The sequence below is a fragment of the Zalophus californianus genome, chromosome 15 (genome assembly GCF_009762305.2).
Source record: "Zalophus californianus isolate mZalCal1 chromosome 15, mZalCal1.pri.v2, whole genome shotgun sequence".
NCBI lineage: Eukaryota > Metazoa > Chordata > Mammalia > Carnivora > Otariidae > Zalophus > Zalophus californianus.
Genome location: NC_045609.1, coordinates 68,334,397 through 68,362,066, shown reverse-complemented (window position 1 = coordinate 68,362,066; position 27,670 = coordinate 68,334,397). Strand labels below are relative to the sequence as shown.

General features: G+C 45.4%; 1 protein-coding gene across 2 annotated transcripts in view; it reads left to right on the top strand.

The window, feature by feature from the left end:
* Positions 1-305: 305 nt before the first annotated feature.
* Positions 306-27,670, top strand: part of XPNPEP1 (X-prolyl aminopeptidase 1) — a 50,670-nt gene continuing 23,305 nt past the window's right edge. Inside the window, exons 1-5 of one of the 2 annotated variants that reach the window (XM_027596603.1) lie at positions 306-435; positions 7,019-7,107; positions 13,640-13,764; positions 24,265-24,328; positions 25,539-25,643. In XM_027596603.1, coding sequence (XP_027452404.1) covers positions 404-435; positions 7,019-7,107; positions 13,640-13,764; positions 24,265-24,328; positions 25,539-25,643 — 415 coding nt within the window. In that variant the 5' untranslated portion in view covers positions 306-403. Of the gene's footprint in view, positions 436-1,271; positions 1,383-7,018; positions 7,108-13,639; positions 13,765-24,264; positions 24,329-25,538; positions 25,644-27,670 lie in introns of those variants that run through there. The other variant, XM_027596604.1, reaches the window with a different exon arrangement.

Sequence of the window (27,670 nt, the reverse complement as noted above, 5' to 3'; positions counted from 1 at the left end):
CCGGAACCTCCCCGGAGGGCAGCTCTTCGGGCCACAGCCCTTTCAGCCGGCAAAGGCCCTTTCTTCTCTTTGGGGAACAGTGATAAAAATCAACAGAAATGGTGCGCCGTGGCACGCCTCCACCGCCTAACTCGCTGCAGGGAAAGAGGCAAAGCCCACTAGGGTGGAAAGCTGACCCGCCGCCTGCTTCCCGCCTCCCTGACCGCCCCCGGGAAGCTCCGCGCCGGTGGGCGGGGCCTGCTGGTGGGCGGGGCCGCGGCGCGAGCGCACGCCACAGAAGGGGGCGTGGCCTCTTGGCTCGCGCGCTTGCAGCGTGCGCGCCGGCCTCGCTCCTTCCTGCTCTTCCCAGGCTGATCAGCTGGTCTGCGCTCCCCTGACGTGGGTCGGGGCACGTCACCGCCGAATGGCAGCCTCCAGAAAGGCACCGCGAGTAAGGTGAGGGACTCTGCCGGGGATCCGGCTTCTGGGCAGTGCGCGATCCCCGGGGTCCGGACGAGCATGTTGCACCCCGGAGGGCAGGAACGAGAGGGGTAGAAGCGGCAGGCGGCCCATCACAGTCTGGAGAGGGCTCCGGCTTGCGGGAGCCCCCTGAGCGGGAGCAGGGGGAGGGGGCCATGCAGCCGGGCAAGTTCCGGTTCGTTTCAGGAGGGCCGCGGGCATCCTCGGGCAGCCCGATCCCGGCCCCCGGATGTGTGTGCCCGCCGAGCTGCGGCGCTCAGCCCGAGGGGCGGTGGCCGTGTCCCACCTCTCCCCCTGGCTTGGCAGGAAAGCCCCCGCTGTTGCAGGAAGTTGGCCCCTCCAGGCGCCTCCGGGTGCCCGGGGAAGTGGGTGAGCCCCTGCCCTCGCCCCGCTTCCCGTGGAATATAATCTTCAGATTACAACCTTGACAATACACCAGCAATTAGCCTTATTGATGTGCCATGGCCAGGAAGATAGGCACCTGCGGGCCCATCCCCACCCACATGGTTTCAGAGGTTGTATTAGGGAATACTTCGGCATAATCTCTAGAAAGATCCCACCAGTAACCTGTCCTGGGCTTTCCCTGGGGGTAGGGAGGTGGGAAGGATAATCTCCTGGTCTCAAACACATTTCAGCCTATACTCCCCCCACAACTAGGATGTACTTATTACATACAGTAGCTAACAAGGTGGGAGACTGAGAAATGTTCTGAGATCACAAAGGCTGGAAGCCAGAATCCCTGGCGATCCGCATGGGATCAGGGATCAGCCATCCTCAGACCCGTTGAGACTTGAATGAATACACTTGGCAGCATGGCCAGGCTCCCTTGCTGAACACAGACCATGGCTTGTACTTGTGATTGTGAGTGGACAGATCCCAAGCTGACCTTGACCTGGCCTTGGCCTTGCTATGTCAGGTTGGGGGTGAGTAGAGAACCAGACCTATCTTGGTGTAAGGATGTGGGGAGGTGTGGCAAACCTAGTGTGGAAGGAGTTGCCCCTATGTTAAGTGCTGGCAATGGGGTTAGGCAAGTGGATAATGATGAATTAAGTCCTAGGCACATGGGTAGCTTTGAGGACCAAGATTAGATTTATAGAATCACAACATTTTGGGGGCAGAAGGGTCTTTCAGCATCAGCTGGCAGAGCCTCCTTACCACACACAGAAGGCAACTGAGAGGCTGAGAAGGGCCATTTGCCCCAGGCCCTTCCCCTAGTGGCAGAATTTAAGTGATATTCAGTGTAAACACGAGAACTTATTGCAGTTCAGGTAAAATTGACTTAGGTAAAAAGGGGTTGAGCTGTCTTCTAGTGCATCTGAGTCCAGGAGACCAACACTGGCATCAGACTTGGCCTCTTTTTTGCATCTCTTGGCTCTGATTTCTTAAGGCTTCGTTCTAAGGCAGACTTTCCTTCTGGGAGGTATGACCATTCTGTGCTGGCAGCCCCAGCAGAAATAGAGCCCTCTTTCCTAATGGTTGGAGCACAAATCCCAGATCTGATTTCCAGTGGGCTGACTTGACCTTATGTTTATTCCTGAACCAGTCGTGGCCACAGGGATAGATTGGGTCCCAGAACTTGGTGGGTTAGGGGATGAGATTCATCCCAACTCTGTGGACTGAAATGGAGACAAGACAGTCTCAGATGGAAACCATTGTGCTTTGACCAAAAGAGGGAGGGTTAGATTTGGGGTGGGAAGAGACCACATTTCCCACTACTGCACCCTATAACTTGTTTCAGTCTACCCTTATCTGAACTCCTGAGGTGTGATTGAGCAACGTGGTCCTTGTTTTGCCCCATCCCAGGTGATAGATGTGTCTGATTCTCATCATGGACCAGGGTAAGGGGGATGATAAGCACACAACCCTGCTGGGACTTCTTTAAAAAGAGAGACAGAGAAAGATGTGCCCTTCCCATCTTATGCAAAGATCGAACAGGAAGTTCTCTGCATGCTTCTTTCCCCTGACCCACCTCCTGGCACATGGCACATCATGATCTTGAGAAGGTGTAGGCTGAAGAAATCCTGGAAAGGGGAAGAGCACTGTGCTGGCAGTTGGGAGGCTGGACTGTAGTTCTAGACAGCTGCTCTGTTACCAGCTAGCTGTGAGGCTTCCAGCAAGTTGTTTGATCTGTTTCTGTTTCTTTGTCTAGAGGAGGGAGCTGAGTTGGATGGTCCCTAAGGTACATTGTAGCTCTAACATTTAAATGGTAGCCCTGCTTCAACTGAGAGCCTGAGAATGTATCTGTTCAAGTAAGTGAAGGGCTGCTGGATCTTGGATTCTGCAGAGACCAGGGTAGGACCTGAGCAGAACAACTATAATGTTTAGCTGCTTCATGGCCCCTTTGATCTTGATAGGAAGGTAGAGGTAGTGATGCTAAGGGAGAGAGCTTGAATTGAAATTCTCCCATGAGCATCATGTGTCAGACCTGATTTCTTGTGCTGGCTTTGCAGCTGAGGTGTATGGCCTGTGGCAAGTCATCTTTGTTCTCTCGTAAAGTGAATGAATAGAGCTACTTCTGAATAATTTCCCTCCAACTGTCTTGCCTGTGTCTTAATTAGTCACTGGGCCCAGTTAACTCTGAACGTTTAGAGAAACTGACTTCCTTGGCTCACCATCTTGTCAACGGGTATATGAAGTCAAAGGAAATGGTGACAATGTTACATGGATCTCTGTCCAAAAAAGAGAGGTTTTTTACTTTGTAAAATATTATAACAGCTTTCTTGAGATATAATTCATGTACCACACCATTCACCTTTTTAAAACATACATTTCAGTGGCTTTTAGAATATTCGTTAGAGTTGTACAACCATCACCACCATCAGTTTTCGAAACATCTTTATCCCCCTGCCAAAAGAAACCCTGTACATGTTAGCAGTCACTCCTCATTTCCCCCCAGCTTCACTCTAGTTCTAGGCAATGGCCAATTACTTTCTGTCTCTATGGATTTGCCTCTTCTGGACATTGCATGTAGATTCATACAATATATGGTTTTCTGTGACTGGCTTTTTTCATTTAGCATAAAATGTTTTCAGAGTTCACTATGTTGTAGCATGTTATCATTACTTGATTCCTTTTTATTGCCAAATAATATTCCATTGTATGGATAGGCCACTTATTTATCCATTCATCAGTTGATGAACATTTGGGATGTTTCTCCTTTTTGGATATTATGAGTATGCTATGAACATTTGTATACAAGTTTTTATGTGGACTTATGTTTTAAATTTCCCATACCTAGTGGAATTGCTGGGTCATAGGATAATTCTTTATTTAATGTTTTGAGGAGCGCTGGATTGTTTTCCAAAGTCACTACACCATTTTATATTCCCACCAGCAATGTTTGAGGGTTGCACTTTTTCCACATCCTTACTCATACTTGTTATTGTCTTTTTTTTTTATTATAACTTTCCTAGTGGATGTGAAATTATATCTCATTGTGGTTTTGATTTGCATTTCCCTAATGGATAAAGATGTTGAAAATCTTCTCATGTGCTCATTGGCCATTTGTTTATCTTCTTTGGAGAAATGTCTATTCAGAAATGTCTATTCAGATGCCCTGGACCATTTTAAAATTGGGTGGTCTTTTTATTGTTGAGTTGTAATAGCTTTTTATATACTCTGGATGTTAGACTCTTACCAGATATGAGTTGCAGACATTTTCTCTCATTTTTTTTGTCGTCTTTTCACTTTTTTGATGGTATCCTTTGAAGTACAGAAGTCTATTTTTTTTTTTTTAAAGATTTTATTTATATGTCAGAGAGATAGAGAGCACAGGCAGGGGGAGTGGCAGGCAGAGGGAGAGGGAGAAACAGGGTTTCTCTATCTCTTTTTTTTAAGATTTTATTTATTCATTCGAGACACAGAGATAGAGAGCATGAGCAGGGGGAGAGGCAGAGGGAGAAGTAGGCTCCCTGCTGAGCCAGGAGCCGGACGTGGGGCTTGATCCCAGGACCCTGGGATCATGACCTGATGCTCAACCATCTGAGCCACCAGGCGCCCCTCACCCTGTCTTGATTACTGTAGTTTTATTAGTTTTGACATCAGGAAGGATGAATCCTCCAACTTTGTTCTTTTTCAAGATTGATTTGGCTGTTCTGGATTGCATTTTCATATGAATTTTAGGATCTGCTTGTCAATTTTTGCATATACAAGCTAGCTGAAATTTGATAGGGATTGCCTCTAGATTATTTTGGGGAGTACTGCATTTTAACAATATTGAGTCTTCTAATCAATGAACATGGAATGTCTTTCCATTTATTTACGTCTTTAATTTCTTTCAACAATGTTTTATAGTTTTCAGAGTATAAGTTTTGCCTCTGTTTTGTTAAATTTATTCCTAGGTACTTATTCTTTTGATGCTATTGTAAGTGAACTTTTCTTAATTTCATTTTTGGATTGTTCATTTTAAGTATATAGAAAAACAATTTATATTATATATTGATTTTGTGTCCTGCAGTCTTTTTTTTTTTAAAGATTTTTATTTATTTGAGAGATAGAATGAGATAGAGAGAGAGCATGAGAGGGGGGAGGGTCAGAGGGAGAAGCAGACTCCCTGCTGAGCAGGGAGCCTGATGTGGGACTCGATCCCAGGACTCCAGGATCATGACCTGAGCCGAAGGCAGTCGCCTAACCAACTGAGCCACCCAGGCACCCATGTATCCTGCGGTCTTGATGAACTTGTTGATTCTAATTTTTTGGTGTAGATTCTTTAAGATTTTTCTATACTGAAGATAATGCCCTTTGCAAGTAGAAATGATTTTACTTCTTTTCTAATCTTTTGCCTTCTGTTTCAGTTTTTGCCTAATTGCCCTGGATAGAACCTCCAATACAATGTTGACTGAAGTAGCAAGATTGGACATTTCTGTCTTGTTCTTGATCTTAGGGGGAAAACATTCAGCCTTTTAATATTAAAGATGATGTTAGCTGGGGATTTTTGTAGTATTCTTGATCAGGTTGAGGAATTTCTTTTCTGGTTTTTGGAGTTCTTTTATCATGAAGAGGTGTTGGATTTTGTCAAAGTGCCTTTTTTCTGTTGAGGTGGTCATGTAGTTTTTATTTATTCTATTGATAATTGTGTATTACATTAATTTTTGTATGTTGAACCAATCTTGCATTCCTAGGATAAATCCCATTTGGTGATGGTGTATGATCCTTTTTATATGTTACTGGATTCAGTTTTGCTAGTATTTTCTTGAGGATATTTGCACTTAATTTATAAGAAATATTGATATGTCTTACTTTTTAATGAAAGAATACATGATTCCCTCAGTAAAGAACATCCCATTCTGTCCAACAAAATTAAATTCTCCATCTGAGAACAGGCCTGGAGTGATTAGTGAAAGTGTCTGCTCTTCTGGTTCTCTGTATGGGAGACTGAGCTAATGCGGGCTCTTCTCCCTCTACTACCACATAAAAATGTGGTAAAATTATAACAAAATTACTTTTAAGTTCATAACTGAATAAAATCCAAACGCTTTGTATAACCTATTACGGGGGCTCCTTGTTGCCTCTCTGATCTTGTCCCCTAACCACGTACCTCCTCACCTGCCAGCACAGGTAACCACACTGGCCTCCTTGCTTTCTCTGATGTATACCAGGCATACTCCTGCCTTAGGGCCTTTGCACTTAAAATTCCCCTTTTCTAGAACGTTCTTTTCTTGGACATTCACATGGCTTGATCCCTTACTTTTTTTTTTAGGACTCTGCTAAAATATCATCTGTTAGCAAAGAGACTAATTTTCATACATAAAGTAGTTTCTCCTGAAGATAAGCTCTTAATAAAAGATTACGAAACAAATAAGGAATAACTTACTGAGGGGGAGCCAGCAGACCCAGCAAACTTGAAGATTACTATCCCAAGACCTTCTAATGGGAAGTCTGAAATGAATTCTATTTTTTTATTTTTTTAAGATTTTATTTGTTTATTTGAGAGAGAGAGAATGAGAGAGAGAGAGCACGAGAGGGAAGGGGGTCAGAGGGAGAAGCAGACTCCCTGCTGAGCAGGGAGCCCAATGCGGGACTCGATCCCGGGACTCCAGGATCATGGACCTGAGCCTGAGCCGAAGGCAGTTGCTTAACCAACTGAGCCACCCACGCGCCCTGAAGTGAATTTTAAAGTAAAGGCCCCAAATAATTAAAACTAAGAGAATAGAAACTATTCTAAACTAAGAGAATTAAAACTAAGGAATAGAAACCATAGTGAAAGAATGGGACACCATGAAGAAAGAGCAGGCAGATTTAAAAAGAACCAAAAGAATTTATAGATGTGAAAAATACAGTCATTGCAAATAAAATCTTTTTAGACTAGTTAGGAGATTAGACATAGCTGAAGAGAATTCAAGAATTAGAGGTTAGATCTGAGAAGGTTTGCCTACCATGGTGCTCTTTTAGCTGCAAGTTTTATCCGAAACTTTTACTTACTTCGTTATGATAACTGGGGTGAGAGTCCTTCTGAGTCACGAAGGAAAATTGCTAAGTCAGGTAGATATCCTCGCTAACTAAGCCTTGCCACGTTTCCTATGGTCAAAGTCTGCAATATCCTGTTTTTTCTCTTCTTAAGGGCGAATCATCAGGATTTTCAGCTGAAAAATTTAAGGATAATTGAGCCTAACGAGGTGACACACTCAGGAGACCCAGGTGTGGAAAGAGGTAATATTTTACTTATTAATTAGATGGAATGTCTCAAAAGAATTTTAGGTTCCTGTACCCTAACCCCAAGTTGGGAGAGAATAGAGGGTAAAGGATTAATAATTGCTCATGGCTGGGACTACGGGGACATATATCTGGAAATTAAAAACCATTTTGTCCTTTGGGTTCTGGGTAGTTGGTTACTATTTGTATATTTACCACTTTTTTTAGGTAGTAAGTTAGGGAATTATAATTTTTGTATGTCCTGTTTCTGGGGATTGGGCAGTGGTGGTAGAGGAGATAGGTTATTACTGAAAATGCCCTATTCTAGGGTCTAGGGGGTGCCTGGGTGGCTCAGTTGGTTAAGTTTCCCACTCTTGATTTCGGCTCAGGTCATGATCTCAGTCTTGTGAGATCAAGCCCTGCATCAGACTCCAGGCTTAAGAGTCTCTCTTTCCTTCTCCCCCTACCCCCTCATGCACACACTACCCCCCCCCCGCAAAAAGCCCAATTCTAGTTTTTCTCATCTCTAATATAAACTTTTATTGATTACCTTAGAGGTTGGCTTTCAATTTTTGTCATAAGATTTTGAAAAGAGAAAAGTTTAGAGTATATTACTCTGCTGTATAAATTATGCATTCAGGAAAATCTTTTTGGGAAAAATTTCTGGAACCATGCTCTCTTCCCAGAACTGGTTATTTGTATTGTTGGGTTGCCAGAAACCTGAATTCTGAAAAGTGGTATATTACTATATTTCTATCCCTTGAAAGCTAGTGCTTTTCTGTAGGCCACCCAGGAGAACCAGAGCATTTTCTTTTAGTTGACTAAAAAAATTGATTACCTGAGGTTCATAAATCATGACTGGTCTCTCTTTGGAAGAGCAATGCTATAATTGCATGCAATTAGGTCCCTTTTCTTTAAAAATACAGGTATCCAACATATTTTGGGCCATAATTCGGAAGGAGAGGAAGAAGGAAGAAGGAAGGGGAAGAAAAGTAAGGAAAGGGAAACTGATAGAATTATCAAATGTAGAGTTTAAAGAGAACTTCTTTTTAGTTTGTATGAAGAAATAGAGGTTCAGGGTACATCAGTTGTCTGAGGTTGCAGATCCAGCTGGAAACTGGAATCCACTTGTTTTGATTCTATTGGTCTTAGGATATTTTAAGAGAGCCTCTCATGTCCTCTAGATAATATGGTATAATAGAGCATCGACTTGGGAGTTGGATAGATATTGGGTCCTGGTGCTTGATAACCCAGTTGGCTGGGGCGTGTATTTAACTCTTGTTTCTTTATCTGTAAAATGGGAATACTGAAACCTCCCTTGGGAGGCTTATTTTGAGAATTAACCACTAATGCCGTGTAAAGCCCTTGGTCCTTGCTCAGCAGTGAGACAGAGAAACAAATCACTGTCTCTAAAGCTATTGATGCTGGAAGAGCAGCCTGGCATCTATGCGTGTGTTAAGATGCTGAAATTGGCGTAAATCAGCCCCTTCTAGGCTTATAACAAGGTGTGTAAGAAACCCAGCTGGTGCTGCAGACCCAGATTCAAATAATATTTCTTGAGCCTTTATGATGTACCAGGTGCTGTACATGGTGCTTTCACACATGTTGTTTCAAGTTGAATTCTCCTACCCACCCAGTGAGGTAAATACGGTGTGCTTTTCATGCACTCCTAAGCAGTGAAAAGTTTTGTTTATGATAAAGGCTGAAGGTTTGGGAACTTATTTCTAAAAGCAGGCCCACATATGCAAGAGACTTTGAAATGAGTCATTCTCTTTAAAGCATGATTTAAACATACCTGGCAGTGTATGGGCTAATGTTACATCATGGACTAGGCTTGTTGCTCCTGGCCTCCTACTTCCCTGCACACCCTGATTAGCTCTTGGCTGCTTCTAAATTTCTGAAAGTCATGGAATGTGGAATGAGCAGATGCTGTAATATGACGTCATCTGATATCCTAGCTCTCTTCTTTCACTGAAGGAAGATTCATTACTGTTGATTATATTGAGTCTGAAAAGATCATGACACAAAGGTGGGACATTCCCTCAGCCATCTTTGAGTGAGTTATACGTAGGTTTAGGTGGCGGGCTAGATACCTGGATTCAGGAACGAGGATGACATGTTCCTATCTTAAGGAGAGGCAATATATATACACCTGTTGCACTGTTTATCACTTTGCTTTCATGGCTAGTTAATTGTGTGTCTAACTCTATGAATTAAGCACACATAACATTTCCTATGTGCCAGGCACTGTTTCTAAGTGCTTTGCACATGGTAACCCATTTGATCCTTGTAAGACTCTCATCTGTGTCTTGGCTGCTTCTCATAATTGTATCAGCTTTGTCCCCTCCTCAGCTAGCTGCTCACCCGGTCAGTCGCTTTCACGGCCTCTTGTGCTTGTGGCTACAGCTGCCCCAGCCATCTTTGGGCATTGTCATCGCCTCAGTGGAAGCTGCCTCCACGGCCACAGCCCATTGCTTTGGCCATTGCCCGTCACTGTCTTCTTCACCTTTGCTGTGGATGCCGCCGCCGCTTACCACGTCCTAACTGCAGGTTGTGGTATTGCGAGTTCTCTCTTTGTGTCTGATGTGGGCGGCAAAGCAGTGGCTGCCTCTGACCCAGGCGGCCAACTAAATGTGAAGGGCACGGAGGAGGAGGGAGCAGGGGCAGTGGTGATGGCAGCTGGCATTGTTTAGGAAAGTGTGAAATGCCGCGCTAGAGAGTAAGGCCGGTCAAGGGGAAGAAGGTGATGGTGAGGCAGGAGATGGTAATGAAGGCCAGAATGTGGTGGTGAGGAGGCAGGAGGCAGGTTCTGGTGCCCAGGAGCCAGAGGATGCCTTTGACCAGTTCCATTTCACCTTTGATGGTTTTCAGTTTGTAATTGAGGATTTTGTGCTTGCCGTTGGTTCTGTTGACTTCATTGATGAAGTCAGTGGCTGATAATGTTGATACATGCTATAGTCAGTGCTGTAAACACCCAGTCGGTGCCATCAAATTCCTTACGTCAGAATGTGCTCAAATAGAAGCCACATTCTATAAGGAAGTTAATGATCTTGACAGAAAATACATTGGCTTCTATCATATATTTGCTTTTTAAGATTCCAGATGCCCAGGCTGTACTCCAGACTAATTAAGTTAGAAGTCCGCCAGGTAGTTCTGTTTTGTAATCAGGGTTGAAATACTGCTCCAGAGGAAGTCTACATTTTGGCTTGACTCTTTTATTTATTTATTTATCTATTTATTTATTTTTTATTTATTTTATTTTGTTATGTTATGTTAATCACCATACATGACATCATTAGTTTTTGATGTAGTGTTCCGTGATTCATTGTTTGTGTATAACACCCAGTGCTCCATGCAGTACGTGCCCCCTTTAATACTGTTAACTTGCTTAGAAATTTGGTTTGAAACCCCTGGAAGTGTCCTGAAAAAGTTTCAGATGCTGGCAATCTTACAAGGTCACAATGGGCTTTATTTTGAACCTAGTTGGAGGTGTTGACATATAAACTTAGGTTGGATCAGGTAATTGTGATCTCTCTTTCTTAGATAGATGAGAAATTACAGGTTCAGTACATTAGACAAAAGGAGAGGATGCTCCTCTGTAAAGTATTCAGAAGCAGCTATAATGCAAGGAACATGGGTATGTTTGAATTGTGACTAGGACCCTTTCCCGTGACTCTGTCTTTTAAGTATGTCTGTCCTTTGGAGGCTCTGAGTTGGAGTTCTGAGGCTGGTGGTTGAAACTACCCTCGCAAATTAAGAATGGGGCACTTTTTCAGTGAGTCCCAACATCAGTTTGGTACCTCAGAGGGGAATCTGTGGGAGGTAACCATCATGACTGAGACTTCTGTAGCCCCAGATGCTGGTAATGATGGAGAAGAAGCAGATGAAAATGTTGAAGAGAAACTTAAAAAGATCCATACCTAGCAGAGTTCAAGCTACAGTGAGTCAGGGTGCCAATCCTTGAAGATAACTGGTGGTGTAATGGCCCCAGTGTAACTCTGTGTTACTTACAGCATTGTGTGTTAGGATGCTTTTGGTTAAGTAAAGTATTTTTATTTGTTTAAAAAAATGAGTTGGCAAAATCTGAATGCTGGTGAGGAAGTGGAGCAATAGGACCTGTCATTCATTAATGGTAGGAATGCAGAATGGTGCAGCCACTTTGGAAGACAGTTTGGCAGTTCCTTACAAAACTAAATATATTCTTACCTTATGATCCAGTGGTCATGCTCCTTGGTATTTACCCAAAGGAGTTGAAAACTTATGTCCACACAAAAACCTGCACATGGATGTTTATAGCAGCTTCATACATAATGGCCCAAACTTGGAAGTAACCAAGATGACCTTCAGTAAATGAATGTATAAATAAACTGTGGTATACCCAGACAATGGACTATTATTCATCACTAAAAAGAAATGAGCTATCAAGCCATGAAAAGCCACAGAAGAACCTTAAATACATATTGCTTAGTGAAAGAAGCCAATCTGAAAAGGCTGTGTACCTCTATGATTCCAGCTGTTGGACTTTCTGGAAAAGGCAAGACTATGAAGACAGTAACAAGATTAGTCATTTTCAGGTGTTGGGGACAGTGAGAGGAGGGATAAATAGACTGAGCAGAGAGGATTTTTAGGGCAATGAAAACTATTAAGCTATTTTGTATGATACTATATATTAGATACATGACATTTTGTGGTTGTCAGAACCTATGGAATGTACCACACCAAGAGTGAATCCTAATATGAACTGTGGATTTAGGGGGATAATAATGTGTCAGTGTAGGTTCATCAGTAATAACAAATAGACCACTCTGGCGAGGGATCTTTTTTAAATAATTTATTTATTTTTTTTCAAGTTTTTATTTAAACTCCGGTTAGTTAACAGATAATGTGATATGAGTTTCAGGTGTACAATTTAGTGATTCGGTACTTACTTACAACACCGGGTGCCCATCACAGTAAGTGCACTCCTTGGCCCCCCTCCCCTTACCCACTTCCGCTCTGGTAACCATCAGTTCTCTGTAGTTATGAGTCTGTTTCTTCGTTTTCCTCTTCTTCCCCACCCCACCCATGTTTGTTTGTTTTGTTTCTTAAATTCCACATATGAGTGAAGTCATATGGCATTTGTCTTTCTCTGACTGACTTGTTTCACTTAGCATAATGCTCTCTAGCTCCATAGGTGGGCGTCCTGATTGTGGGGGAGGCTGTGTGTATGTTGGGAAAAGGGAGGTATATGGGAACTCTCTGTATTTTCTGCTCAATTTTGCTGTGAATCTATAACTCTTTAAAAAAGAAAACTATTTAAAAAATGAGCTGGAAAAACTCATTATTCTACCTGAATTCTAAGTTTTGTGCTACTGTATGGGATATAGGAAAATATGTATGGTCACTGTTTTATAATTGGCTTTTTTTGAAGTTGTTTTGTTATACACCCATGGGACTATAGCTAGAGATAGTCCTTATGTATTCATTTATCTATTAGTTATCAGACAGTATGATTTATCAGAACTGTTCACTGATATCAGTATTTTTTTGAGAAAAGGTTTTTTGAAGAACCAACAAAAATGATTTGAAGGTCAGCTTGCATCATCTGTGCCTTTATCACATAGAAAGTCTTCTGTACTCACTAGGAGGCAATGCTCTTTTTGGGTACATAGAAATTAGTAAAAGTTTAAGAATTTTTAGTAAGACTACATTTATCATTTTCTTTTTAATGATTTTCATATTTCTGTTTCTACTTTGTATTTTCTGGAGCTGGTGACTTTATCCCCAAAAAGTCTAGCTTTATTGGGATAGACTCCTAGGGACCCCTGTGACTTTTTCAGGGCTCAGTCTGAAAACCCTGGATCTACTCTGCTCCCACCATATTTTAGAGTGGTGAACACAGACCACTAAGGCCTGGATCCCCTTCTCCTTGAGGTTGCACGCCCTCGGTTGATAGTAGGTATTCAGCAGAGCACATGTCAAAGTCATTGACCTTTCTGCTCCTAATCAGTGGTTGGCTATTTAACAAAAGTGTAAAACACACCTCTTTTAATGCAGTCAAACTTAAGCAGTAAGACACCAGAAAAAGAAAATGAAAATTATTCCAGGGGTGCCTGAGTGGCTCCATTGGTTAAGCGTCTGCCTTCTGCTCAGGTCATGATCCCAGGGTCCTGGAATTGAGCCTCGCATTGGGCTCCCTGTTCAGTGGGGAGTCTGTTTCTCCCTCTCCTCCGATCCACACTTGGGTGACTGGCGTTCTAGAAACTTCTCTGTGCATATGCACATACAGAATTTTAAATAAGAATGACCTATATATCTTCTTTTGTAATTTTTTTTTAAGATTTTATTTATTTATTTGAGAGAGAGAGACAGAGATAGAGCAGAGCGGGGAGGAGATTTATCTTTGTTTATAGTAAAAAAGGGGGGGATACGTAATTGGGTAAATGAACTTTCATAGATGCAATAGTACACTACAAAACAATTTATAGGTGATCTCTAGGGCTCCCTTTGAACTAGTCATTGAGTTGCATGGGGCAGGCTGGTTTTGGAACTAACTCTCCTGTTGTTGCAGACGGCGGAATGGCTCCAAAGGTCACCTCCGAGCTGCTCTGGCAGCTGAGACAAGCCATGAGGAACACCGAGTATGTGGCAGAACCAATCCAGGCCTACATCATCCCATCGGGAGATGCCCACCAGGTACTGAGTGGAGCTGGGCCGGTGATGGACCTCATCAGCCTCTCGTCTGTTTTCATTCTTTTCCCCCATCTCCATTGTGTTTGTAGGATTCTAGTTGTCAGTCCACAACTAAGCATGTCCTCCAGGGCTTGGCACAGGGACCTGTGTCTAATAGGGTCTCACCAAACGTGTGTTGATTTGTCCCTGGCTTCCTTATTTCTGGTGCATATAGCCAGCTTTCAATAACTTGTGGAAGCATTAATGGACAAATGAAGGAGCAGAGGTGTGGGCCTTTGTGTTGCTGACACACTTTACTCCATCTCTTCTGCCACACCCTGTCCTTTTTTTTTTTTTTAAGATTTTAAGAGAGAGAGAGAATGAGAGATAGAGAGCACGAGAAGGGGGAGGGTCAGAGGGAGAAGCAGACTCCCTGCCGAGCAGGGAGCCCGATGCGGGACTCGATCCCGGGACTCCAGGATCATGACCTGAGCCGAAGGCAGTCGCTCAACCGACTGAGCCACCCAGGCGCCCCTGCCACACCCTGTCCTTAACAAGAATTGTCTGTCCGGCCTCCCTTCTCCCCATTCAGACTGTCCCATCCCTCTCACATGGCCGGAGAAACAGCCAGGAGGTTGTCATGGATCTCTACCCCAGCAGATTTTAGGGATAATTCTGAATACCATCCTCTCCTCTCCTGCCACCCACAACCGTTACCTTTGATGGAAGCAGCTCAGTAAGTGTTGCTTAAATCACTGAGAAAACACTAGTGACCTAAATATGGAGGAGTCGGGTTTGGAGAGGTGGAGACTGCATGTGATGGGGCCGAAGGGCAGAAGGGTGAAGGGATTCTAGTATCTTCTCTTTTAGGTCATTGAGTCAGCAAGTGTTTGAATGCCTATACCATGGCCGTGGGACTGCAGGGTTCCAAAGATGAATTTAGGATTGAATTCCTGCCCTCACTATGCTTATGGTTTGATGGAGGGATGAGACAACATAAAAAGTACTATTCTTCCATAGAGTCGTCTGTACATAAATATTTTATATCCTTTGCTTATGTGCAAGGCACTGCGCTAGGTGTGGTGCAGGACAGGAAGATGAGAGTGGTCCTGTTCTCAAGAAGCAGACAGTTGAGTGATGGAGTAAAGACATGTCTGTATTACAAGGTGGAATGTGGAAGTGCCATCAAGAAAATACGGACAAAGCACTATGGGAGTTTGAGGGTGGGAGGGAAGATGATGGAAGGTTTCATGAGCAGGAGAGACATTTGAACTGGATGTCAAAGAATGGGTAGAGTTGGAAAAATAGAGGAAGTGGAAAGGATTCTAGGTGGGAAGGTTAGTAGGGGCAAAGGCGGAGAAGCAGGGAAGGTTGGAGTGCTTTTCAGAAACAGCATGGCAGATTCCCCTGGCAGAAGCCCAAGGGGGGCATAAGCAATAGGGGGAAATACAGCTACAGCTGGTGCTGTAGGATCCTTTAGCTGCAGGTAATAGAAACCGCCTTGAGATCCTTTAAACAATAAAAAGGCTTTATAAGGGTTTAGGGGCAGGGCCACTGCTTAGGCAGAACTCCAGCTTGTGAATGGTGGTCTCTGGACTTGTGGAATGTCAGGACCTCAGATTGGGTGTCTCATGGAAACTGAGGGCAGGTATGCAGCTGGCCCAGAACTACTGGGATGGGAAGGGTTTCAGCTCTCGCCATAGATCTGTTTCTCCCTTTTTTAAAGGCAACAAGGTAGATGGGAAATAGGGGGCCACCCAACAGTTCTCACATTTATATCTCTTGATCTTTTACTTTCAAGATACCAGATTGAGCTAGAACCTTAATCCCAAATCCAGAGTCCTGGGTGAGAACTTGATTAGCACAGTAGCTTGGTGTTTACCCTTGGTCCTGGTGTGTATGCGTGTGTTTGTCTGTCTGTGTGTGCATATGTGGGATGGCACGTGGTGCAGACATGACTGATGAGGGTCTACCATGATGGAGGGGCGGCATGTAAGAGATTACTGTAAGTTGAGCAGTTGCCAAAAGATGTCCACTTTAACTGGCCTCTTTTCTGCCCCTCCCCAAAGGTGTCAGACCCCATGGTTGTGACAGTAGCATTAACCTGGGATAGCAGGAAGATTGGACCCCTGCCTGGAAACAAGATTTCCTGGCCTCAGGAGCAAATGAAGGGCTGAAATGAATAACAAGTTTAACATTCAATTTATCATCTCAACTATTTTTTTTTTTAAGATTTTATTTATTTGAGAGAGCGAGTGAGAGAGAAAAAGCAAACACGAGTGGGGTGGGGGTTGTGAGGAGGGGCAGAAGGAGAGGGAGAAGCAGACTTCCCACTGAGCAGGGAGCCCCGGGGAGCCCAGCCCGGGGCTCAATCCCAGGACCTGGGATCATGACCTGAGCTGAAGGCAGACGCTTAACCGACTGAGCCACCCAGGCGCCCCCATCTCAACTATTTCTAAGTGTACAGTATAATAGTGTTAACTGTGTGCACACTGTTGTGTAATAGATCTCTAAAACTTTTTCGTCTTGTAGAACTGAAACTCTATACCCACTGAACACCCCCTACCCTTGCCTCCCACCAATCACCACTCTACTTTCTCTTTCGAAGAGTTTGACTGCTTTGTATACCTCATAGAAGTGGAATCATACAATTGTCTTTTTGTGACTGGCTTATTTCACTTAGCATAATGTCTTTAAAGTTCGTCCATGGTGTAGCTTATGACAGGATTTCCTTTTTAAAGGCTGATAATCCATTGTATGTATATACCCCATTTTTTTTCCAAACCACATTTTAAAAAATCTTTTTATGAACATTTAGGTGGCTTTTAGCTCTTGGCTCTTGTGAATAATGTTGCAGTGAACATGGGTGTACAATTGTCTCTTCGAGATCCTGTTTTCAATTATTTTGGATATATACCACAAGTGGAATTGCTGAATCATGTAGTAATTCTATTTTTTTTTAAGTAAGCTCTGCCCCCACTGTGGGGCTCAAACTCAGGACCCCAAGATCAAGAGTCTCATGCTCTATGGACTGAACCAGCCAGGCACTCCAGTAATTCTATTTTTAATTTTTTGAGGAACCTCCATACTGGTTTCTATGGTAGCTGTACCATTTTACATTCTCACAGCAGTACACAGGGGTTCCAATTTCTCCACATACTTGCCAATACTTCTTTTTTTTTTTCTTCAGTAGTGGAATCCTAACAGATATGAGGTAATATTTCATTGTGATTTTGATTTCCATTTTCATGATGATTAGTGATTTTGAACATCTTTTCATATGCTTGTTGGCCATCTGTCTCTTTTGGAGAAATGTCTATTCAAGTTCTTTGCCCTTTTGAACAAGTTTCTTAACTGCAGGACTTCTCAGGGCCTTTAATATGCAGATGTGCACTGTGCAGCTCCAAGGAGAGGATGAAGTATTCAGCATTTTCTGGACTTAAATGTCCGTGGAATTCCCACAGTCCTCTCAGGGGTAGGCTCAGGTACTCAGTGTTCCATGGAATTCCTTGGTCCGTTCATCTACAACGGTACTTTTCATGCTATGATGGGTCAGAACTTGATCCTCGAAGAGGGGAGAGGAAAGGGAGATCCTTGTGCGGAGAGGAGAAGCCACCGAAGACTAGGGTTCTGCATGTAAAAGTGGGTGAAGGGGAGGCGAGAGAGTACGAGACGTGAGTATTGGAGAAGTAGCGGATCCGGCTGGAGTAGGGGTTGGTGGCTTGTGAGGAAGCTATGGTAGTGGGGTACATTACTGTTAGACTGAATAAGCAGGGGGAGGTGGGGGGAGGTGGGTGCGGTTTAGGGTGGGGGTCGATAACAATTCTTCCATTCACCTCTGTTCTCTAGGATAGACGAACAAGATTCACCACCTTCATAGGAATGAAAGTTTCATCTTGGCTGAGGACTAGATGGATAAGTCGGTTGGCCAGCACAGCCTGGGCCTGAGTCATGAGGTCTAGGTAACAGGCGCCCCAGCATTTAAGAAGGGCAGACCCTAGTCTTGTCCCTGAGGAAATCCCCCTTTCCTCGCCCCCCACCGCCCTCCTGTCAGGGCCAGGCTTTAGCCTCTGGACTTGGGCTTCATGTCATGTGGATTCTGTGCTGATGTACCAGTGGTGTTTTTCATTTTCTGCCTTTCAAGCATCAGGCAGTTGCCCTGGACTGATTTGATCGTAGCTGTTTTATCTCAGTATTGAGCAGGATGGTGGTTCCTGTGGTGGGAGCACCTTACATGGCAATTGGTGTATGGGGTCTTCTGTAAGTCCCTCAGTCTGGGTTCTCCAGAGAGACAGAACCAATAGGATATATAGAGATATCTACGTAGAGAGAGACTTATCCTGAGGGGATGGGCTCCCACATTAGCTCCCCTGGTTCTCAGGCATTTGAGTTTGAACTAGAACAAATGCCGTTTGAACACCAGCATTCCTGGCTCTCCAGCTTGCAGACAGCACGGATGGCGTGTGTCCCTGTCTGAGTTAAAGGCCCGAGAACCAGGAACGGTGATCTCTGAGGATGGAAGACAGATGCCTCAGCTCAAACGAGAGAGCCAATTCGACTTTCCACCATACTTTTGTTCTCTTCAGACCTTCAGTGGATTGGATGCTGAACACATCGGTAGGGCAATCTTCAGTCTGCTGATTCAGATGTGGTCTCTTCCAGAAACCACCTCACAGACATAGCCAGAAATAATGTTTTACCAGCTAGCTCTCTGGGGGTGCCTTAACCCCCAAGGTGACGCAGAAAATTCACCATCACAGTCCCCTAGCACTGTGTTGTGTGAAATCGGGTCTCTCCTCCGAGAGGGTCGTACAGTCTGTTGTAGAGTGCCAGCCAAAGACTCCTTACAGTACTGCTTCATTTGTGAGCTTCCCCTCCAGGGGAGGCCTCGGTGTAGGAAAGGCTGGACCGTGAATGTTATTTGAATTAAAAGTTGAAAGTTTCTGGTTAAGGGTGGGTTGGGATTTCAGTTTGTATTCTTCTGCCTGGAGTTAGGATACAACCTATATGTTTACTAGTAGGGGATGTCCTTGTAGCCAAGATAAGCCAGGTTTATTTTGATATTCTTGGTTCTGGGTGCTGTTGGTGAGCCATTTTTTTTTTTTTTTTCTGTCGTTATAAAGCTGTTTCTAGTCTGAAACCCTGATTGGGCCTCATATGCCCAAAGCAGTTCCTTGTTAAACTGGGGAATGGCAGTGAGACTGGCCAAACCACAGGTGATATTCCAGGCTCTTCCCAGCTCTTCACCCCCTGCTAATGACCCCAGAATTTTAGAATTGGATGGCTTCTCCCTGGATGAGGAAACTGTGACTCAGGAATTTAGGTTTTTATCAGATAGTAGGGACCCATTGAGGGCTTTTGAACAAGAGAGTGACATGATTAATCAAAGGAGTAGTGTTTAGCGTGGAATGGAGAAGGGACATCCTGGGAACTGAGAAGCCATTGGGAGACCATTGCAGGATCCTGGAGTCAGGGTACGGAGGGCTTGGACTTGGTGCTGGCCTTAGGAGCAGAGAAGAAGGGAAGGGTTTGGAGGAGAAGCAGAAGAACATAGATTGAGTGTGGACCTTACAGGCAGTTGGCAGAGAGGCTTGGGAAGGTTGGAACCTGGGAGGGTTTGTGGTGCCATCCAGAGAAACAAATGAGAAGTCCTCAGTTCCTTGTTTCAGTTCCTTTGGCGAGGTGGGGCGTAGTTGGGGTGACTGCTAATTGGGACTCTGGGGCCTTGCCAGGGCTGTGAGGACAAGGAGCAAGGGTTGGCTTTGTGTGTGACCTGCCATAGCAGCCTTCTCAGTAATAGAGAGGCTACTGTTCTCTGTGGCTCTTGTTCCTAATTGTTTCATTTCAGGCTAGATTCAGGGTTGATGGAATTTCTCCTAAGGGTGGGGAAGGGAGGGTGTTGGAGAATGAAGGGGAATCTTGAATTCTGTCCTTTGTGTACTTTCCAAAACACAAATACACACACCCACACACTGTTCCGTGCTAGCGAGAGAACGCACCCCGAATGCATAATACGCAAGGCCCGGGCACTCCAGTTGCTGTCCTCTGCAACTCTAAGGGTTCGTTCTTTGTAAACCCAGAACAAGGGTTGTGGTAACCATGAGTTTGGGCCCAGGGGCACTTTCACAGTGAGGAATTTGTCCATTCTTTCTGGTAATCTGGATGCTTTCAGGTACCATCTGAGTCAAACATTGAGATTCGTCGGTACCCCTGGCTCCAAACCAGGAGAATCATTGGTCGGGGCCAGAGCCGTACCGGCAGCGCCTTTTAGAAATCCCAGTTCTTTATCCTCCGCACCTTTAAGGCTTCATATTCTGCTCTTGGGCATAGTGCAGTCAGAGGGTCGTGTCTGTCAGAGGTGACTCCACCAACTTGAGTTTTTGGCTGTTTTTATGATTCCTCCTTCTGGAAGACGTGAGTCAGATCCTCCTAACCTCTGTCCTACGCCCATTCCTTCTGGAGTTGGCTTCCTGTTTGGTATTTCTTAAACAGGCTCTCTCCTAGGGTGGAGTAGTGATTTTTATCACAGTGATTTTACCCACTGTATTAATTAGAGCATTGCTGCTGCGATAACACATCTCACAGCTGCAGTGGCCTGGTACCTGTCTCTTGTTTACGCAGTGGTCTGGCGTGGGTGTTCTTGGTTGGTGGGTGTCTGTCTTCTCCTAGGAGGAGAGTGATGCAGAGATCCAGGCTCTTTCCATTCTCTGATGCCACTATTCCAGCTGCTGGCCGGAGGAGGAGCTTGGAGAGGCCACACTGCTTTTTAACTGTCCTGACCGGGACATCACTTCGGCCCCACGTTCCATTGGCGGGAACTAGTCATGTGACCCTACCTAGCTGCATGGGGACCTGGGAAATGAAGTCCCAGATGGGAATATAGTTGTTGGCAATAGTAGGAGTTTTGTTTTCATCACCTAAGGTAGGGCATGGATAAATGCCCGTCTGGATGGTCCTGAAAAATTCTGACACGTGGGAGTTCTCGGAGTGGAGTGGGAAAGCTTTGTGGAAGAGGGCATGTTTGAGCTGGATTTTGAGAGGTGGCCGAAGCTTTTTTTTTCTTCCTTATTTATAGATGTGCTTTATTTGGCTGTGTATTATTTACATTGTTTGTATTTGATGTCACCACTTAAAAGTTAGGTGATCTCTCATGAATACACATATATTTAGCTTCTGAAATACTAAGGGGTGGCAACATGTGGCCTGCATTCCAGCATGACAGGAATCAGAGCTGAGAAGAGCTGCTCTCTGGAAAAGTCACTTCCTTATCCTGCTTTACTGGTTTAGTTTGCTTGCATGTACCCCAAGACATTTGAGTTTGAAACCACAGTTATAATACCTTCTGGTCTGAATAATATATTATTTCCTACTGCTGCTGTAACAAAGTACCACAAACTTAGTGGCTTACAATAACACAAATCTATTAACTTACAGTTCTGGAGCTCTGGAGCCTACAGTGGGTCAGTAGGGCTATGTTTTTTTTCTCGAGGCTCCAGGGTCAATCTATTTCCTTGCCTTTTCCAGTTTCTAGAGGCCACCTGCATTCCTGGGGTTGTAGCCCTTTCTCCGTCTTCAAAGAGATGGCTAAGGTTTTAACTAGATAGAGGGAAAAAGGTTCATCTTTCCTTTTTTTTAATAAAGATTTTATTTATTTATTTGACAGAGACACAGCGAGAGAGGGAACACAAGCAGGGGGAGTGGGAGAGGGAGAAGCAGGCTTCCCGCAGAGCAGGGAGCCCAATGCGGGGCTCGATCCCAGGACCCTGGGATCATGACCTGAACCGAAGGCAGACGCTCAACGACTGAGCCACCTATGTGCGCCAGGTTCATCTTTCCTTTTGCTTGTTCGTTTATTCGGCAGATATCAGTTGAGGACCACATGCTGTGATGAGGAGGAGCTAACCATGCCATGATCAGAGAGAGCCTCTGATTGGCACAAGAAACAGCATGTGCAAAGGCCCTGAGGCAGGAACGAGCTTGGGAAGTACAAAGAGCAGAAAGCAGGCGGTGTGGCTTGAATGTCTTGAGTGGCTGGGAGAGTGGAGGAGAGCTCTGAGAGGACAGCAGGGCCTGGTCAGGCAGTACCTTGGGAACTGGGCTGGGGTTTGGATTTTACCCTAAGTATGATGGGGAGCTATTGGCGGGTTTTGAGCAGGATGCTAACATGGCCTATATAGACATTTGGGAAAGCTCACTCTGAGTGTGTATGAAGAATGGATTGTTGGGTCCCTGGTCCAGGGGGAGATGATGGAGGCCTGGACTGAGTGCTGGTCTTAGAGATGGAGAGAAATGGTGGTTTTGGAGAAAAAGCCAATAGCTCTGCTTCCTTGTTTCTTTTTCCCGGCATGCTAAGGCTTTGGCTTATTTTAGACCTTTTTCTGTTCTCTGGGGAGAATGTTCTTGGGTTTTGCCAGCTTCACAACTGGGGGAAGAGTGGGAGGCCCAGGCCCAGTGCTTGTCTGGACTCTGCCTAGCCCGTTGGTGTGGAGGTGACAGCTTCGGTCAGTGACGGCTTCCTGGCGTTTTGACTACTTAGGTCATGTCTAGACGTTCTTGCCCAGACCTTGTCTTGATCCCAAACCAAACATGTTCACCTGCTGTTAATTCCACCTCCCTTTGGAGAAACCTGCCCCCTGCCTTTGCTGATAGGCAGCTCCTTCGAGAGGCCCTGTCCCTGGAAGAGGCAGGAGAGCTGCGTCCCTGCGTGGAAGAGTCTCGCTGGGCCGACACGAGCAGGACCTTCTCTGCCAGCCCTGCGCTGGCATCCTCACTGTATGTCGTAGGTGGGTGAGCCCCAAGCAGGGGGACCTCCTCGCCCATCAGGAGTGTCCCCTGTGTCTTCCCCGTTGTGTACCCCGAGTTACAGCACGAGAGTTATTTTTGTTGACCTCATTTGCGCAGCCTCTTGGTGGCTTTTTCACACACGATTCAGGAAGAAACTAATACTGTCTGCTCCATTGCGTATATGCAGCATTCTCAGCTTTCTGGTGAGTTGTTTTAAACATTAACTTAGTCTTCCTCACAACAATCCTGGGAGAAGGGTGGGAACTCTCCTATGCCCTCCATTTTTCTTTAGTCTTGCACCCAGGGATTACTGGGTTATAATCAAATGAGAAATCTGCAGCTCATCAGTGCTGCTGGCGGCCATTTCTTCTTGTTCTTACTGCTAAGATCAAGTGTTCCTCTGTGTTCTGGGGTAAAACATGTACCTGCTCTTGCTTGCAGCAGTCTGAGGAGAGCTGTTTTAGATGAGGAACCCAGCTGAGAGGTGCAGTGAGACTTGCTGCAGACCACCTAGCGGGGCCTGCTGGGCCTGGGCAGGGTTCCCCGAGAGCTCTTCCGGCATCTCCGTGGGTAGCGGTCCTTTGGCTGCAGCTGCCTCAGTGAAAGGGGCAGGAGTGACACGTGGGTGCCTTCTCACCCCTCCTTCGTGGTGACCTAAAAGTGCCTTGGTCCGGCAGCGCCATTCTCCATCCTCAGCGCTCCTAACCCTGCCAGGCGCTTTAGCTCAGGAGAAAGCTGCCAGCACTAGAAGGGGCGGCAGCTTTGGTTTCCAGCACACCACATCCGGGCCCTGCTCCTGACCTGGGAGTGGGCACGTTGCTTAAAGATTCTGGCCTCACCCCTCAGTGTTCTCATCTGCCAGGTGTCTTACCCTGGAGAGTCGTTACGAGGATGAGAGATAATGTGTCCTATGGGAGCAGCATGGCAGAGTGCTTCAGAGCCCAAGTTCCAAGCCCGCCCCGTCCACTGTGTGACTTTGGGGAAGTTACTTCACTCTCTGTGCTTCAAGGCTGTTGGCAGAAGTACCCCATGGCCATGTACCCTCTGCACGGGAATGAGAACTGCCTGTGTTCTTCAGTTTCCCAGCCCCTTCCATTTAGAGGCAAGGGGATGGCAAAGACCTGGTTTGGGACATGACGTTTTCTTTTGCTGAAGCCTCCTGGATCGGAGGAAGTGTTTCCATTTATTCCGTAATAGGAAGGGACAGGGTCTGCATGGGAGCGTTTGGTGATGCTACCTTGGAGGGGAACACACACAGGAAGTTCGGAAACAGGCTCATGCCGAAAGAGATCTCAGAGAATTATTGGCACCTAAAACAGAAATTCAGCCTTTCCTTTCAGAAAAATAACAGATGCCTAAATGTCAGTGGCAAAGGAAGGGGGGGGAGGCTGTTGGGGTATGTTTTGAGTAAGATCTCGGTGAGGAAAGAGCAGTTTATTATGTTTTGTCTTGATTTGCTTTGTTTTCCAGAAGAAGAAATAGAGGCTAGCGGGAATAGCTCTTTTAGCCCTTACTTAATTAGGGTCTTCTGCAGTGTGTGCTAATTTTTTTTTTTTCATGTTCAGCTTGACTTTTAAGCTAGACTGTTCAGCTTGACTTTTAAGCTAGACTGTTCCTTGAAGGTGCCAAGGCTTCGCCAGCCTCTGTGTCCCTGCTGGGCCTTGCACACAACTGGGCACGCGGAGAGCGGTTGGTACGTGATGGGTCCAGGTCCACTTCATCATCCTTTTTGTTTTCCAGAGCGAGTACATTGCTCCGTGTGACTGCCGGCGGGCCTTCGTCTCTGGATTTGATGGCTCTGCGGGTGAGTTGCTAAATTTTCTCTTCTGTTCTTTCTGTACTTTTGTTCGCTTCCCAAAAATAACTGGGCCAAGTTTCAGCCTGTGACAGAACCAGAAAGAAAATGTAAACCAGACACTCCCCCCTTGAGCCTCTGCAGAAAGGTGTGAACTCCCAGCATCCCCCAGCTCTCAAAGTTCACCTTTTAGTGGCCCTTTTCTCAGTGCTTTTGCTATTAAAGTTTTATTTATTTTTCTTACCGTTATTTTTTTTTTTGCTAGTAACGTTTTATAACATTTTTATTTAAAAATATTTTGAACTTTTTACTGACTATAGCATACATACAGTAAGTTGTATCAAACTGAAAATACCAAGAAATGGGACCCTAAGGGCACCCCAGATCCCCTGCCTTAGCTTGCTGGTCCTGTGTAATTCTCTTAAGTGCTTGGCTTTGGGGCTCAGTAATTTCACTTTCAGTTTAAATAACAAAGGTTAACTTCGAGCTACATTGATGCCCTGCCCTAACTTGTCCAAAACTGTTGTGCTCTTGAGGTTTAGGGTAATTTCCCCCGCCCCTCAGACTCCCATCTGTTGAGCTAGCTAGACTCGGCAAGAACTGCTTCCTTTCCTATACGTGCTTGTGTTGGTTGGCACCTCAGGATTGCTTTTGGCTGGCACCTCTGCTGAAAGCCTGGAGTTCTGCCAGGCCTGTAGGAACTGGGCAGGTAGGGGTGGGAGGTGTCAGCTCCCTGCTGGTGACCAGTGAGTCCTGTGAGTACTTAAGAGTACACTTGGTTTCTCTCAGAAAGGTGAAGCAGTTCCCTTGGGGTATTTGGTGGAACAGAAGGCTGTGATCACTGTGCAGGAATCATTTTCACCTCCATCTTGTTGAATATGAGGCTGTTTTGACCATAGGTGCATAGTCCCCGGTTCTGCTGGCCTTGACTTGTGCTGTGCAAATGGGGTTCTGGGCCGGGACCGGGCAGCTAGGGCTGCCTGCAGACTGAGTCCTTCAGAGCTTGACCCACAGCTGGTTCTCAGTGGCATCGTCTTCTCTGGCCTAGAGTTTTTCCTGGAGTCGAAGGCCCATCTGTCCCGCTAGAGTGAGTGCTGGTGGGAGGCTGGGCCACACAGGAGCCGGTGCTTCTCACTGTGCTTGCCAGCCTGTTGCCGCTGTGTGCAGCTTCCATGTGGTCATCAGAAACCTTTCGCTTTCTTTGGCTCCCCTGCTCCAGGCACGGCCATCATCACAGAAGAGCATGCGGCCATGTGGACTGATGGACGCTACTTTCTCCAGGCAGCCAAGCAGATGGACAGCAACTGGACGCTCATGAAGATGGGTGTGTAGAGGCATGGCCAGCCCAACCTGAGTTGGCCAGCTTTGGGAAGGGACCCTCGAGGCCTCAGGGTTTCTGGATCTTAACCTTTTGATGAGGTCGAGGACCCTTTTGAGAATTCAGGGTGGGTTAGTCTGCTTGGGCTGCCATAACAAAATACCATAGACTAGGGGACCTAAACGACAGAAATTTGTTTTCTCAGTTCTGAAGGCTGGAAGTCGGAGATCAGGGTGCTAGCCCGGTCAGGTTCTGGGGACATCCCAGCTCCTGATGGACAGATGGCCGCCTTCTCACCTGGCAGAGAGAGAGCTCTCTCTTCTTCTACTTAAAGGGCCACCAGTTCTGTCAGATGAGAATGCCACCCTTACGACTGTAACATACGAATTTTGGCAGGACACGATCCAGTTCATGGCATAAGAAAGCCCTCTTTCTCTCACATATACATGCAGACACACACACAGAGGAAGACATTTGTTATAAATGGACAGGCTGGCAGACTTTAAACTTTTTGATTGTATGCCTCTGTTAATGGTGCGTGCACGCACCCTCAACATAGATGTATACTTATTTATAGGTTTATACACATGTACTGGTGTCCATCTGCATTTCAAATGTGAGCAAAGCTTAATTTCTTTATTTTTTAGAAAAAATACAAAAAGACATCTTAATACTTTCTGTTTGCACCCCAGTGGATCATTCAGTGTACCCCTGGGGTGTGGGTATCTCTCTTTGGGGCCCACATCTCCAGCTGTCAGCACTTTGGGGGTCAGAGTGTCAGAGAAGCGAATTCTGTCTGCCTGTTCCTTATGTGGCGGCCCCGGGGGACGAGTCCTCCTTCCTTCCAAGTCCCTCTCTACTTCGCTGTGTCTTCCCTAACGCCCCCTTTCCTCAGGCATCTCTCCTGTGTAGGGAAATTCTGGGGGGTTTGGTTGGGGAGTGATTCATCCCTGGGATTTTGCCAGATATCTGTCTGCTAGGAAATAGCATGACTTCATCCTATAAAAGTCATACTAGGGGCATTAAAAGAAACTTCGTTAGTAAGTGGCTTTTTAGCGGTTTGGAAGAAAATAGCAAAGAATCAAATAGCAAAATAACAAGTCAGTGCCAGTTTTTAGGCAGTTTTTTGGAATTGAGATTCATGAGCTCATTTCTTTATAAACCTTTGAGCTTCCCCTCTGTGGTTATGTGGTTATCAGCAGGCAGTAGGGAAAACAGTAAAGATAAGTACTGTTTTAGAACATATGAACTTTCACTCTAAATATAGATCTGTTTCACCAAAATGATAACTTTTAGTAAAAATCTGATCAGTTAAGAAGCATACATCCAAACGTAGAAGGTATTGGCTTAGATTAAAGAAAAACTGGAATATCAAAAATAATTTCAGTTCCTCTGTTGAAGCTTATTTGCGGTTCTAGGACTAGTCTCTTGGAAACGGGAAGGGCTGTTTGCTCTTGGGAATTGGGAAGGCAGGGAGCCATCGTAGAGATGATGGTGACGGGACCTGTGCAGCCCTCTTGTAATCTTTCGAGAGATTTCTTTGCTTCTGAGACTTGTGTTCAGCTGTCCAGTCAGGCCTGGTTCAGGAGTGGGCGCCTCCTGTCTGCCACCCACCCTGCCTTCCAGCGAGGGAAGAGCACCGTGGCCTGTGTTTTCCTTACCTGGTGTGGGGTGTAAGCGAGGTCCCCAGCTCCCAGCCTTCACCAGTCGCCACCCAGGTGCTCATCAAGTGCCCAGTAGTGGTAAAGTGACCAAAGGCTGGGGGAATGTTCTTTGTAATGACACATGTACCATTGTTGCTGTGATTCTCAGGATGCCATTTTTACCAGGAGTCGAATGAAAATCTTGCCTTTTCTTTCTTTCTTTCTTTTTTTTTTTTGGTCTTCTTATCCCTATGCTTTTTTTTTTTTAAGATTTATTTATTTATTTTAGAAAGAGAGATGGGGGAGAGCATGAGTGGGAGGGGCAGGGGGAGAGGGAGAGAGAATCTCAAGCAGACTCCATGCTGAACACAGCCCGACTTGGGGCTTGAT